The 14,428-nt window shown below is 43.4% G+C and overlaps 3 protein-coding genes across 9 annotated transcripts in view; 2 read left to right on the forward strand and 1 right to left on the reverse strand.

Annotated features, from left to right (window-relative positions):
- The window catches only part of anos1b (anosmin 1b), a 33,075-nt gene extending 28,396 nt beyond the window's left edge, over positions 1-4,679 (forward strand). For 2 of the 4 annotated variants that reach the window (XM_026996364.2, XM_026996371.2), the window contains exons 9-14: positions 85-243; positions 926-1,020; positions 2,062-2,227; positions 2,503-2,729; positions 3,206-3,350; positions 3,758-4,679. In XM_026996364.2, the coding sequence (XP_026852165.2) occupies positions 85-243; positions 926-1,020; positions 2,062-2,227; positions 2,503-2,729; positions 3,206-3,349 (791 nt within the window). In that variant the 3' untranslated portion in view covers position 3,350; positions 3,758-4,679. The remainder of the gene's footprint in view (positions 1-84; positions 244-925; positions 1,021-2,061; positions 2,228-2,502; positions 2,730-3,205; positions 3,351-3,757) is intronic. The other 2 variants (XM_035523097.1, XM_026996375.2) reach the window with 2 other exon arrangements.
- A 1,492-nt stretch (positions 4,680-6,171) lies between these two features.
- senp5 (SUMO specific peptidase 5) lies at positions 6,172-11,410 on the forward strand. Of its 4 annotated transcripts, none has more exons than XM_026997175.2 (11): positions 6,172-6,466; positions 7,072-7,726; positions 7,814-8,087; positions 8,180-8,285; positions 8,540-8,687; positions 8,783-8,830; positions 8,970-9,047; positions 9,411-9,548; positions 9,633-9,716; positions 9,868-9,918; positions 10,042-11,410. In XM_026997175.2, the coding sequence occupies exons 2-11, from the start codon at positions 7,268-7,270 to the stop codon at positions 10,165-10,167; spliced, it is 1,512 nt and encodes a 503-aa protein (XP_026852976.2). In that variant the 5' UTR covers positions 6,172-6,466; positions 7,072-7,267; the 3' UTR covers positions 10,168-11,410. The 4 variants fall into 4 exon arrangements, with proteins under 4 accessions (XP_026852976.2, XP_026852981.2, XP_026852967.2 ...); XM_026997180.2 differs by having other exon boundaries at positions 7,072-7,642; XM_026997166.2 differs by having other exon boundaries at positions 7,072-8,087.
- Positions 11,411-11,710: 300 nt separating this feature from the next.
- ncbp2 (nuclear cap binding protein subunit 2) lies at positions 11,711-14,199 on the reverse strand. Its single transcript, XM_026997021.2, has 4 exons — positions 14,056-14,199; positions 13,683-13,864; positions 12,514-12,652; positions 11,711-12,004 (listed from the first exon to the last, which is right to left on the reverse strand). The coding sequence occupies exons 1-4, from the start codon at positions 14,128-14,130 to the stop codon at positions 11,906-11,908; spliced, it is 495 nt and encodes a 164-aa protein (XP_026852822.2). The 5' UTR covers positions 14,131-14,199; the 3' UTR covers positions 11,711-11,905.
- Between the last annotated feature and the right edge of the window lie 229 nt (positions 14,200-14,428).

Below are 14,428 nucleotides of genomic sequence, written 5' to 3' on the forward strand. Positions count from 1 at the left end.
CTGTGGACAAGCTACGCCCATCTGACGGAAAGGTCACGCCTAAAATTAATTCCTCTGCTCCTCTGAATCCTCCCCCTCTCACGGCAGTCTCCCCGCCGGGCCGCGGGACACTCTCGCGGGACGTCTCCAACGAGCTGCCCGCCTCCCGCGCCTCTCCCGGCGTCCTGCGCCTCAAGACCGCCGCCCCTCATTACCACGACAACCAGCTGCAGGTCAAAGTGTTCTGGAAGAGTCGACTCCCAGGTGAGTGAAGCATGCCTGTAGGGGAGGGGCTTAAATGAGGCGCTCACGGGGGGGATTTCATTGGGTGGCAGCTGTGTTAAACTGAATTTTAAATGGTCTAAGTTTTCATCCCACTGTGTATGCAAAACATTTCTTGTGTGTTAAGGAGCCGTTTAAGTTTCATAGCAGATCCTTATGATTATGATCTATCCCACATAAACACACACACACTCTCTCTCTCACTCTGTGTCCTCGCTATACCTTCTGCAACAGATTACGCCAAGTTTGCTTGTTCCAAAAATACTCATTTGGCAACATAATGTTTTTCAAAGTGTTTTTCAAGTTCTCTGAAACCACAGAGCATCATAAACGTGGGGGGTGGGGATTGGGGGGGGTCACTGATTTACCGTTATCTCTTGGAAAGCGGGACGAGGAGAAGTAGGATGACAGATTTAATAATATCAGTATGGCTGTAAAATGAAAAGCAGATGTAGGGACTCTCTGGGCTTCAGACGCCCTGATGCACTGTGGGAGATGAGTTTGATGAAAGATGCAATGCTGCCTGTGCGCAGAGCAGGAAGAGGAGCAAAGACACCCTGTACCTCTGAAACAACGCACTGGGAGATCCCTGCTAACGCCCGCCGCAAACTCAGCCGGGGCACCGGACCTCACGCACCACGTGTTCTTATGTTCCCTCATGCAGAACACCAGAGCGGTCCCGGTTCCTACCTTTTGAGTTGGTATCCAGAGGTATGCGCTAATAACGTGACCAGGAAAGAGCGGAAGGTAACGGTGCAGGTAGGCAGGGCGCTTCCGGCCCTCGGCCCTCAGAGCATGCAAAGTTCTTTAGAAACCTCACTTTGTTTTCAAACCTTTCTAGGCATAGTTGTAACCTGCAAGGGTTGCAACCCGACTAAAAATACTCTGCGTTGTCTTTTACGGCCACAAGGTCGCTGGGGACACGTGCGCATGCAGTCGAGCGAGGTCATAGGAAGTTTGGTGAGCATGAGGTGCACTGGAAGACCTTCAGTTACTGTTGGTTTGGAGCGAGTAAGAGCATAGCAGAAACTGTATATTGTTTAATGAAGCTAGGAATGCGTCAGCAGGGACGGATCTCCTGTGGAGCTTCTGGAGAAGCTGGTCATTCTTCAGCCACATCAGAACAACACATAACCATGAGACGCTTTACGCTCCGGATCAACAGAGGAAGGTCCTTTAGTATTAGACTGGAAGGGAGAGAGAATTATTAAGACAAGGGTTGGGCAAGAACATACATGATGTGGCCATCAAAACATAGCAACATCTTTAAAGGTTATCTAGTTACCTTCCAGCGGCTAACAATGTAGACATGAGGTCATTATCAAGGCCTCCACATTGGCCATAAATCTCCTCCTATAACAGTGCGGTGTGCACATCAGCGGGAAGCCACATCTAATGAATGTTTTTATGAAGCCCGTCTTCGACCGTCATTCAGTAGGTCTGCAGGCAAGAGAGATCTGGTTGCAGGTTCGATCCAGGCAGTGAAGGTAATGAACGTGTGAAAGGTGCGACCTTTTGTTTTTAGGACTTTAACGGGTAGCGGATAAAGGGAGCAGGCATCCCGTGAAGGACGCAACAGTTCTGGTGGCTCAGATTTATTCTTTCAGCTCAGTTTATTTTCCCCTCCTGGACATCTTGGTCTCGCGGGCTTTCCTTAAGGCTGTTCCATTTCTCTTTGATTTCTCCGTTTCATCTCCCGAGCGACCTCATGCAGTCGGTCGATTCCCATGAGGATGAAACATCTTGTTCTGGCGTTTGAACTTTTTGTGCCCCCCAGTGACGGGTTCCTGTTTCTCCCAGGGCACCTATTTTGTCATCACAGGCCTCCTCTATGCCTGCAAGTACAAAGTGTCTGTGAAGGCCCTGTCTGCACCCGAGCAGACGCCAGACACCCTGACCTCCTTCACCACGCCACAGTGTTCAGGACTGAGGGGCCGACGGAAGAAACCGCCACCCTGTGTCCAGGGTAAGGCAAGCCTGCGGCGCCATAGAATTCTGGGAATTCTGAGACGTATATTCCTGCTCAGAGTAACAAATTCAAATAGAGAAAAGAGAAAGAAAATGTGTACAGTGAAAATGGACCATGACAGGATATGCACAGACTGCGTTCGAATGCCCTAACCGTAGCATTCTGTCATGTTGTGGAAGAATAGAATTGTTTGAATACGTTATAAATCTGGCAGATTGTATGAACTGCAGGTCTCCATCATAGTTCCGATAATACATGTTTTGTTGCACTAGAGCGCCATCTGCAGGCACAGAAAGCACTGCCACGCCCTGAGAAGCTGACAGCAGTGTTTCAGACAGTAAATGACTGCCTGGAGGGCCTGTTTAGCTGGCGGGTGTCCGAAGCTGCTCCGGGTCACACACCCAGGACGGGGTTTCGGTTCTCCTGGGTCAAAGTGTCCAGCAGCTCTGTGAATGATTCGCCCAACACTTTCATCTCCGAGACAATAAATCTGCCCCCTGTAAGTCCATCCGCAGGCTTTTCCGCACGTGCAGTCTGCGTGTTTGAATGTCAAATGAACAGTTTGAGTGTTTGACAAATGAACGGTTTGAGTGTTTCAATGACAAATGAACGGTTTGAGTGTTTGAATGACAAATGAACGCTTTGAGTGTTTGAATGTCAAATGAACGGTTTGAGTGTTTGACAAATGAACAGTTTGAGTGTTTTAATGACAAATGAACGGTTTGAGTGTTTGAATGGTGATAGTGATAGGGAAAGCTACATCCACATTTTTGTTCTGTTCCAGTTTCCAGCAAAATAGAAACTGGAAGTGAACAAAAACGGGAGAACTAAAAGACTGAAGCGTGCGAAGAACTGGTGATGTCATGGTGATGATGGTGTGGAAACGAGACACATGTCCCTTGACATTGGGAGTCTCTGATAGGTCCGTCGTGGTCCCCCTGTCCTGGTGGTGACCATGTCTCTCTTCCCCTGCAGGGTCAGCTCTCCCTGAGAGTCGGACAACTGCAGCCGGAGAGTGTGTACGAGGTGCAGGTGCACGCGCTCTCTGAGGCAGGCAGTGGCCCTTCTGTGGCTCGGACATTCCATACTCCTCCGCCGCTCAACAACACTGCGCTGTGAGGTACAGCACCATCTCACAACCCTCAGCACAGCCTATAACCCTCAACACAGCCCATAACCCTCAACACAGCCCACAATCCGCAACACAGCCCCTAATCCGCAACACAGCCCCTAATCCGCAACACAGCCCACAATCCTCAACACAGCCCACAAACCTCAACACAGCCCACAACCTTCAACACAGCCCACAATCCTCAACACAGCCTACAAACCACATCACAACACACAACCCTCATCACATCACAACCCACAACAGTCATTTTTCAACTATGGTTTTGTTTCTGATTGTTTTTATACAGAACTCTGCAGTTAAAGATTTTTCATATGTTTACACTTAACATTTCTTGTGCTTGCTTGCTTTCTTCATTGTAAATTGTTTGCTTCCTAATATTGTTTTCATTTTTTTAGTTTCTTGCCCAGTCTCATGACGTGGTGTGTCTCCGGTGTCGCGTCTCATTTCCCAGTGTGCTGCTTTTCCAACCACGATTACACTGCACGGTGACAAGATTTAAGAGAAGGTTTTTAAACGATTAATCAACAATATAGTGAAAATCACATATTTGATCAATTAAATATCCAGAGAGGTTTGAAATATGTACAATGTACTCCTACTTTAACCTGTACAAACGTGGCGCACTGACGTGTGTGGTGACTATGTGTTGTTTACTTTTGATATCCTGTTAGTACTGTATTATTTCTTTGTTAGTGTTTCATTTGAATTCTTGCCCACAGCTCTGAGCCTAAAAAAGGTTTTGAGTTGTGCATGTATTGTTATAAGTTATTTTTATGCTTCACCTACTTTGATGTTGAAATATTTATTGTGAAGTGTTAAAGAGCATGAGGCGTGTGTGGTTCTGATCTCTGTAATGAACCCAGTCCACTGTGTGATGTTCCGTCCTGCCGTTACTACAGAGAATGTATCAGAATGTCCTCAACATGCACACAACACTCGTTTTCAGTTTATTGTTGTAAAACTGAATAACACAACACGGTAGGATAGATAATGGCTACAATTCAGACACAAAAATTGGCTTATACGACCTGTTTGAAACAGTTTTGCACAGGGAACGTCATAATGAAAGGTAAGACTACAGGGATCTCGACATCATTGTTGAAGGCCCTAGTTCAAGGAAAACACCAAAGCCCTGTGTTGTCTCACGGTGTTTATTATATTGTGGTAGTTTTGCTTTGTACAAAAATGTTATCGTTTCTGTAAATATTGCACTTGTGTTACTTTTGGGTTATCATTGTTAAAAAATAAATGTCAAAGTGAGTTTCATGATCTGACTGGTTTAAAGGAAAAGTTCGGCAAATAAAAATCTAATTCAAAGAATTTTACATGTTGTGGAAAAAAAACACCCAAGAGGCAATGGCAATGATTATCCAACAATTAACCCAAATCACGCCGCCTCAGAAAACTTGGCTGGGCTACGTCATATCATCAGCACAGACACAGTTTAATAAGCAGGTGTTTCTGACATCGCGTTACACTTTGACATGGCTGAAGTAAATATGTGACGTTTCAATATGCAGGTGGAAAGGTTAGAGGAGATAAGTGGAGATGTGAGTAGTAGACATATAAGTTAGTGAAGATATAAATGCAGTGTTTAGAGAAAAGACATCCACACAAGTAGATTTTTTTATGTAACAAATTAGTAATAGTGATCTTTATATAAGTTATACATAAATTAGTAAGTGCAGGATTAGTAGTTAGTCAAGTGCTTTAAAGTGGCAAGAATCATTCAAGTTACTTTTGAATTGGTGGGTCTTCAGTCTATGTTTGAAAAGGTGGGTATATTTGTTACAGGTGCATTTGTTTATTTACAATATAAATGTAGGACTTGATTTAATCATCCAGGTTACTCATGAAAGGTCAGATGAGGTCAGAGAAGGTTGACACAGCACACTCAGTCTGCAGGAGCCTGGTACAGCCGCTACACTGACACCAGAGAGCAATGGTGTCGTAGCAATGATGGATTACTATTTATAATTAACCGTAAAATTGTTGATTATAGACTCTCTGAGGGAGCTAATAAAGACATACCTCAGTGTTTCAGAATATTGTGTAACTACACCTTGCTGCCATCTAGTGGCTAAATAGTGTTATAAGCAAGCAAAACAATATTACAAGATTTTTTAAACTATTTATCAAAGCAAAATGTGTGTTTAAATTCAAAATCTGATTTGTTTTCAGTGAAAACGTATTGATGTGTACTTATGTATTAATGTGTAAATGTATTTGTGTGTACTTTATTATTTATGTGTACTTTGTCATTTGAATTTGGTAAAATATGCCATTCTTTAGGGAGTTGATGTGAAATAACTGAAGAAATGATCAAAATGACAAGATCTATAACACACAGAATTGGTGTGAATCTGAATTCTGCTGTGTGAACACAGTCAAAAATTCGATTAACAGGTTTGACAGTAACATTTCTTTATTCATCCTAATGTCACTTTAAAAATGACCGATATCTCTATGCATGAGGTGACCAGTTTCGTCTTGGTCATGCAAAGTTTACACGCCAATGTCCAAATCCACCTTCACAACAGTGATCATATGATTTTTTCACTACCCCAACAATCCTTAGATTTGTATTCATCTCGAAAGATCTCAGAAGTGGTAGTGAGGCTACAAAGAGCATTTACAATGATTTTCCCGTTATTAGAAGACTAGGTCGTTTTAAAATTCATTATTTGTATGATAATTATTTGAGTCCATGAAATTGACATTAGAGCACAACTATTGTGAGGCGCGCTACACTCGCCCGACCACTAGAGGGCGACCTTTACGACTACTGGACGGTTGAAGATGACGCGCACATCCAGCGACGGAGTGAATTTGTAGCCTCCAACGCTAGCTGTTAGCTAACCAACTAGCAGGCAAACCCGCTTTAAAAAACCCATAAAATGTTCGATGGTTTCGTTACAGCTTGGATGTTTTTCCCTAAAAGAGCAATGCGTGTCTTAACATCGGATATTTGCACGAATGTGCAAGATTTGAGTTGCTGGATATCCACTTAATCGACGGTTTTGGTTGGAAAATTCGGTACCGTTGGTTAGCCCACATCCCCTCAGGCTAGCCTAGCCTAGCCTACTAGCCATCTTACAAGCGAGGTGCGTTTCCAGTTTTCTCTCGTATTGCTTTGCTGTAATGACCGCATACATATTGAGCTATTTCAGCACTGTTTCATCTACTGTGAGGACCCCAATGCTAACCCGTTTGCACCGCTGAGGTGGCGAGCCGGCTAAAGCTAGTTAGCTTAGCTCCGTTGTAAACATTGCTGGGTGACGTTTGTTTATCGAGTTGTCTTGCAGGTTTGAGGGGAATAAGAGAGCCTGCTCTATTCAGCCGTCAGCTAAATGCTATAAATGCAAATGTATTATTACAGCCTGGCTTTTCCTCTTTTTATGCCATGGTGAGAAAATAGGCGAGAACCCTAGACTGGGCAGCCAAGAAGTCGCTACAAAACATTATATATAGAAAAGCTCGCCGTTGCCTTAACTATCCTCACAGTTTTGAGAAATAAATGACTTTTTTAATTGGGAAGGGCATGTGGATTAGTTCACCGTCAGCATCCTGGTTGTGGTAAGATGTATTTACTCCTCGTAGTATTGGCTTGGCTGTCAAATGGTCACTACAATGTAGTGAAAAACAGCTGTCAGAAATCAACTATAATTATATATGACTGTTTGTTTATTACTGTTTATGCTTTTGTCAGGTCTTTAAACCACAGATGTAGGATTAATCTCAGCGTGACGGGAGCAGGAGATCCAGAACCTCTGTCAGAGTCCTCTTGGTGTCAGCCCGCCAATCCAGTTCCAGCGTGAGGCCCGTACTGGAGGAACCCAATGGTGGAGACATCCTAAACCACACAAAGACGAGGCGGGCCCTCGGAGTTATGGGCCAGACGGGGCATGAGGGTCCGAGTTTATAACGGATCAGAACAGGCAGAGTCTGTTCCAGCTGAGATGTCCGAGAATGGCCGCTCACGGAGGAAACGCGTTCCTAAACAGTGCGATTGCTGCGGGCCGAACGGCAAAGGCCACGCAACCGGCCATCACCAGATCGCCAAGAAACGGGGTCGTAGGAGGGCGGAGCCTGTGAGTGAGGTGGAGGTAGCTACTGACAACCACGTCAGCTCCGCAGTAGTAGACCTGGTCTCAACACCAGAGCCTGACGAGATAACTGTGTGGGAAGTGCAGCAGGCAATGCTTTGTGACCCAACCACCACACTGAGTGAGGCGGGACCTCCGGCCAGTGACTCGACTGCCCTGCACAACGGCATTGTGGTTAGTCGAGAAGACAGTCCAGAAGCAAACAGGAAGGATCCCATGTCACTCAGTGACTCCAAAAAGCCCCATTCTGACACACACGTTAGTCCAACAGAGGGCACACACAATTTGGATACACACAGTGATCCTTTACAGGCTAGCACTATACCTCCTTTTGAATGTGTACAGGCCAGTACAACAGCAAACGGTGACCGCCCAGAAACACCAGCAGCTCCCGTCACTCAAAGCGACTGCTTAGGTTTGGACCAGATGGTGGACGACAATGCCATGGAAGTTGAACATGCCATATTCCCCGTTTACCTGAACACCAAGGCCTTGTGGGACCACCGCTACTGCAAGCGGGGCGGTCACTGGGAGGCGGTCTCTACAGAAGAGCTGCCGGACTTGTCTCAGTCGTCTTCAGCAGAGGTCCAGGATGACCATATTATAGAACTCATTCACGGTATGTTATGGCTGACCTCTCTAGTTTTAAATGACGTGGCTTCTTTTTTTACATTGTTTTTTTTTTTTGAATGTGCTGACATCTTTTCACAGAATTCCTGGAGAATTTCTATGAGAAGTACGGGAGCTTCATTCCACTGATTGAGGAGGATATCCTTGAGTACCTGAATAAACACTTGAACACTGACTTAAAGGACAGGCAAGCGCATGTTCTTACTACATGAATTGAAAAAGTGTTTAGCTGGTCTCTAATAAGTGTACTATTCAGCTGGTCAGTATAATAAGTGCACCATTCGGCCGGTCTCTCTAAAAAGTGCACCATTCGGCCGGTCTCTCTAAAAAGTGCACCATTCGGCCGGTCTCTCTAAAAAGTGCACCATTCGGCCGGTCTCTAAAAAGTGCACCATTCGGCCGGTCTCTATAATATGTATGATATTCTACTTTTTCACACAGGAAAAAGATGATAAGCACAGAAGTGATGAAGTACAAGTCAGGCTTGGCATGTGCGCCTATGAACTTCTTCAAAGTGACGTACAACAAGCACATTCTGGCCCTGGACGACCTTGCAACGCTTGACGACCAGAACTGGGTCAATGACCAGGTGAGACCTCAAACACTGAATGACATAAAATCTTTGTGCACGACAGACCAAAAGTGATGCCAGTGCTTATGGCTTTGTGGTGTGGGATTTTACAGATCATAAACATGTACGGTGAGCTGATCATGGAAACGACGAACCACAAGGTATGATGCATGAAGGTGGAGGCTTATGTGTCATGTTATAACATGATATTACGGGTCATAACGTGCAGGCTCTTGGGACAAGCTTTGTTGACGTTAACGTAAGGCGCTTGCTTTGTGTTGTTTATTTCTCCTTCTCCAGATACATTTCTTCAACAGTTTCTTTTACAGACAGCTTGTAGCAAAAGGCTATGAGGGAGTGAAGAGGTGGACCAAAAAGGTAAACTGGAAGCAGGCGGTGTCTTGTGAGCGATCCAGAACTCTGGCGTAGCTTTGAAAAGTGCTGGCAACAAGAATGTGGATCCGGGTGTTGCGTTCGCCTCAGATGCCCCTCAAATTTATGTTCCCTTTGAGTCTAAGCATGTTATTACTCAATTATTATTTAATAAATATCGTAACGAGAGCTTGTAAAGGAAACACTAATATTTTCAGAGTAGCCTTCACTTTTAAGAAGTGACGGGGACAAAATCGGCCATTTCAGAAAGTGGTGGGTATATGTGCCCAGTGCAGATTACGCCTGTGGTGGAGGAAAAAGCGCTCCTGCTGCTGGTTTATTGATGGTGTTTGCTTCACGGGCCTGTAGGTGGATTTGTTTTCTAAGAGACTGCTGCTAGTTCCCGTCCACTTGGAGATCCACTGGTCCCTGATAACTGTGGACGTCTCCAAGCAGAACATAAACTTCTATGATTCTCAAGGAATACTCTTCAAGTTTGCTGTCGATGTAGGTGCTTTCTTAAGACGTAACCTTACACTGATGTTTGTCCGGTCTGGGTGTGACTGAATTTTACGCTGTGTTCTTCAACAGAACATTTTGAAGTACATCTTGGCGGAGGCAAAGGAAAAGAAGCAGACTGCTTTCCAGAAAGGCTGGAAGATGACTGTCAACAAGGTCTGGATCAGAGACTAGCTGGCTAACACCTGGATGATTGTTACTTGAATAGGAGTTTAAAAGTTGGATATCTGAGATGACCTTTTATTCTCTAGTCATTAAAACAATCAACAAATAATAAATTGTCTTTCCCACTACACTTTTTCCACAGACAATTCCACAACAGAAGAATGATAATGATTGTGGAGTTTTTGTTTTAGAGGTAGGAATACATTTATATATTATCTATATGTAGAGAAACATTTATACATTATCTACATGTGCACTACAGAAAAATATGTATACATGCAGTACATTCAGTTAATTGTTTTTCTTCTGTCTGCAGTACTGTAAGTGCCTGGCATTTAAAGAACCCTTACTGTTCACGCAAGAAGACATGCCTAAAGTGCGCAAGAGGATATACAAGGAACTCTGTGACTGCAAGCTCCTCGACGTCCCCAAACCTGTCTAAGCTTTTAGGTGTTCTCAGCTCAGCTGATACAAGGGTTAGTAGGAAAGGGGGGGGGGCACCTGCCCCTCATGGTCATGTGACAGGAAGTAGCTCATAGTTCAGTGTTTTGCTCAGAACAGTGATTAGATGCCCAGTGCTCCGCCTGTTTGACCTTTCCTGACTTTATACTGGATCCTGAGGAGGCTTGTCCTCGTGCACAGGTCATGTCCAGTGCTGGTTTGGCAGTGACTTGTGGCAGCCAGTTACTTAAATATTGTCCGTTTATTAGTCTCCAGCCTTTGCAGCTAGTTTGTGGGTTTTATGACTAAAGATTTCAGCCGTGCTCTGTAGTCGGTATCAAAGACCATCATCAGGTTTCATTTCAACAGGTGTGCAGTGAGCACAACACTTGAAGGATCTAAGTTTTCTACTTTTGACTGTAGGCTGGATGTGGTGTGGTGAACAGCATTTAACAAAGACGAGCTTTTAAATGAATGTACTGTTCAAAATGAAGAACCTGATTTTCACAGAAATTCTAAATGAAAAATTATGTGCTACCAGCTGTTTAAAAATGGCCTCAGCCTGACCATGTGATCCTGACTCTTATACCCCACCCAGGGAACTGTTTGGGCCATATTGTTTTTATCTTTGTACTTTTTATTAGAAGCACTCTAGACACTTTCTTTAACGCTATGTTTTTCAAGTGCAGCGACATCTGACGCTTTCTGTAGCACATACATTTATCGCCAGTTCTATTCACGTTAAAATCCACATGGTTGCTATTATAAAAATGGTTCCCTCCATTCCTTGTTTTGGTAGTGTTTAACCCGAACGGCTACGGTTCTCAGAGTGACTGACTAAGTCATAGTTAAAGCGAGTCACCAATGGCAGACCGCGCATTTAAAGCGGAGAGGAAAGGGCTCGGTGCTTTGTGAAGGTTGGTGCCTAACACACCGATGACGTGTCAGAAGCTGCCAAAACAAGAGCCTTTACGTTTCTCTTACAAAAGGGGGTTTAACTGAGCTGAGGCAGCATGGTACAGTTGTGTTCAGAGCATTGCCCGCACGTTTTGCATCGGTTTAGATCATATTCAGTGACCAACAGTTAACAGTGTGCACGGTCGGTTGTCACAGAGTTATGTTGGTTACTGTGTTTCTAGTTACTTGAAGTGTAACAACAAAATATGACCTCAGTGAGATGCTTCTGTTTCATTGTTTGACTACTATTTGTCATTATTTAAACCATATAAAACCCATTCTTGATACCTTTTGCTTTTTTTCCCCCTTCTTTCAAATTACAGCAACCTAAATTGCTTAATAGAATGTTTAAATGCTATATATATATATATATATATATATATATATATATATATATATATATATATATATATATATATATATATATATAAATCAAAAAACAGGCTGTTCGCTTATCTGGCAGAATTATACTTTATGTAATAATGTTTACGGAGGTCTGATCCCGTTACCCTTTTAGTCAAGATTAATGTTTACTGTTGATCAAGTGTCTTTCCTGTCAGCAAAATGTTTCTTACAAACCGCCAACATGCAAGTCACCTTGATTGTTTATTTAAAAAAACACATGTAAATTCAGAATAGACTAAACCTTCACTCAGACTCAAAATGCAGATCTGTATATAATTCCTACAAACTTATGTATGTGCTAGAACTCAAGAATTTACTGGAATATGTACATTGGCTTAAAAAAAAAAAAAAAGTCCATAGAATTCTGATTCCCATCACTAAAATTTGTGTTGCACATCTGAAGTCCTCTGTAGCTGAGCCAGTTTCCCATATCCACCCCTCGCAGGGTCGTAGTCTTGTCTGTATTCATCTCTGACCTGAGGAGGAGGGGAGGGGGGGGGGGGACAAACAAACAAAAAAGCCCCCCAGCATTTCAGTTTTCAGTTACACAGCCAATAAATTCGCTACCCACTTTTACAAACATGTACCTATACACAGTGGTAACTTTAATAGGTACATGTTTGTGTATCGTTAGAGACCGTAGCTCTGTTAAATAGTAGAACTCCTCAACCACCCTTTACCCTGTTCATTCTTGGTCATATTCTGACCACAGGACTACTGCCGACCAGATATCGTTTGGGTGGTGGACCACTCAACACAGTGAGTGACGTGGTAGTTGCATAACTGTGAATGGTGAGATGGTATGGGCATCAAATGCACTTGTCCATTTGTATTTACACATCACTGTTCGGTTAAGAGGTCTGTGGACGTACGATATCTAACCAGCAACAGCACATGGGTGAGATCAACAGGTAAACTGCACATCTAATTAAGTGTGTGTGTGTGGGGTGGGGTACGGTCACACCAACGTAAACTAGAACCACACCTGCCCTCCAGATTTCCCACGACCATACTGTCTTCCCTCTTTAAAGCCAGCGTCCCAGTCTGTTCTGATGATTCTGTCGTCTAATCTGGTCCCGTTGATGAATCTCATTGCGTTCTCCGCATCTGTTCGTGTGTAATACCTTGCAGACATGTTAAGGATCAAAATATTGAAACAAATCCAAAGTAAAGCAATTTAAATGCAGCTCAGAATTTAGGAATATGAGTAAAGGCTAACTCAAGAACATTAGTCAGCCAGGGAATGTGTTCTTGCAAATAAATTCCCGGTTTAAATTCAGTAGAAGCAATATGTACAAAACACAATTTAGGCCAGTTTATCTTTAGGCCACTTATTTAAATGCAAGTGATCAGATCATATAATTTGGGGGGGGGGGGTATAAGTGTTAAATGTGACCACAAACATGTCTTCCACTAAACTGCCTTTACATAAATTTTACAAATAACAAAACCTTAGGTTTGAGGTGGAAAACTTAGTTTAACCTGCAATACTAATTAAAAAAAAAAAAGATTTGCAAGTGTTTAATGCTAAAAATAAAATCTCAGTATGTTTAGTTAAATGGTATTGCTTCATATCAAGACTGAGTTGTTGATTGGCTCGTGATAGGTCAGAGGTAAGTCTTATCCAAAGACGGGCCGATACTGCTTCATTTCAACCAAGCAGGAGTTACTCCTGAACAAAACCGAGGCCACGTGATTAAAGCAGCAGCAGGTGACCCATAAAATTATATTTGCTAAAAACTGTCCCTATATTGTGACAACAGAGAGAGTGTAACAGCTAAGGGTTCTCATAAGTGGTTTTTATAACGTTAACAAACCAGTATCTAAGCACTGAAATAAATACGTGCTAGCTCCTTTACCGAATAGCTATTGCTGCATATTACTTTTTACGTCAAAAAGATTAATTCCTGCTTGTTTATCGGTCAACGTTGACATTTTACAACGTGCAGAGCAGCCTGTTCCGAGGGGCGGGGCGTCGGAGGCGGAGCCTAGACGGATGGGGTGGGGTCTTGATTTTCAAACTTAAATCCGCTTCCTTTACCGTTTCCCCTACTGCAGCTTTAATCGAGTGTAGCGAAGACTCCGCGATAATGAACACGTGTTTAGACCGCAGCATTTCCGAATCGGATCCAAATAAATAAAAACAAAGGATACTCCACGAAACAAAAGCCGCACGCCGTCTTCTTGATCTTGTCGAGGCCAATGACGATCCTCTTCACGTCGCCGCTCTTGGAGAACAGGTCGTACACCTGCTCCTCCGTGGTGTAGAAGGAGAGGTTGCCGACGTACAGGGTGCAGCTCTGTTTTAGCAGTTTTTCTTGGTCATGTCGGTTGCCCTTAGAAAAGAAAAAAAAAACGACACCCGTTAAACCATCTCCACAAACGTAGCAGAACTAAGTGACTAGGTGATAATAAACATGTACAGTTGGTTATGTCTCTTCGCTAGCCAAGTTCGCTTAAATCCCAGTGAACAGTCTTTTTTTATTTTTTATTTTTTTTAGAAATGCAAAGCGCCTCCCTTACTTACCTTAAAGTGCTGGTCTCTGTACTGACTTATGTCGATGTAGGAGTCACTAAACAGGGCGTTTAGTTTGACCGACATGGTTACGAGTCAGGACACCAGCGTGCTAGCCAGCAGCGACCACGTGTTCGTGCCGCCTTCTTCGTTTAAACCAAACCGAAGTTAGTGGTACTGCTGCCCCCACTGGCCCGGCGGAGCCGAAGTTAGTGGTTCTACTGCCCCCACTGGCCCGGCGGTTACCACTGTACCCGCAGGAGACTTTTATTTTGAAATTAAATTCCTGTTACACCCTTGCCTAAATTCAGAGTTGTTTAATTTATATATATATATATATATATATATATATATATATATATATATATATATATTAATTAATTAA

Source organism: Electrophorus electricus, chromosome 26 (assembly GCF_013358815.1).
Source record: "Electrophorus electricus isolate fEleEle1 chromosome 26, fEleEle1.pri, whole genome shotgun sequence".
Classification (NCBI taxonomy): domain Eukaryota; kingdom Metazoa; phylum Chordata; class Actinopteri; order Gymnotiformes; family Gymnotidae; genus Electrophorus; species Electrophorus electricus.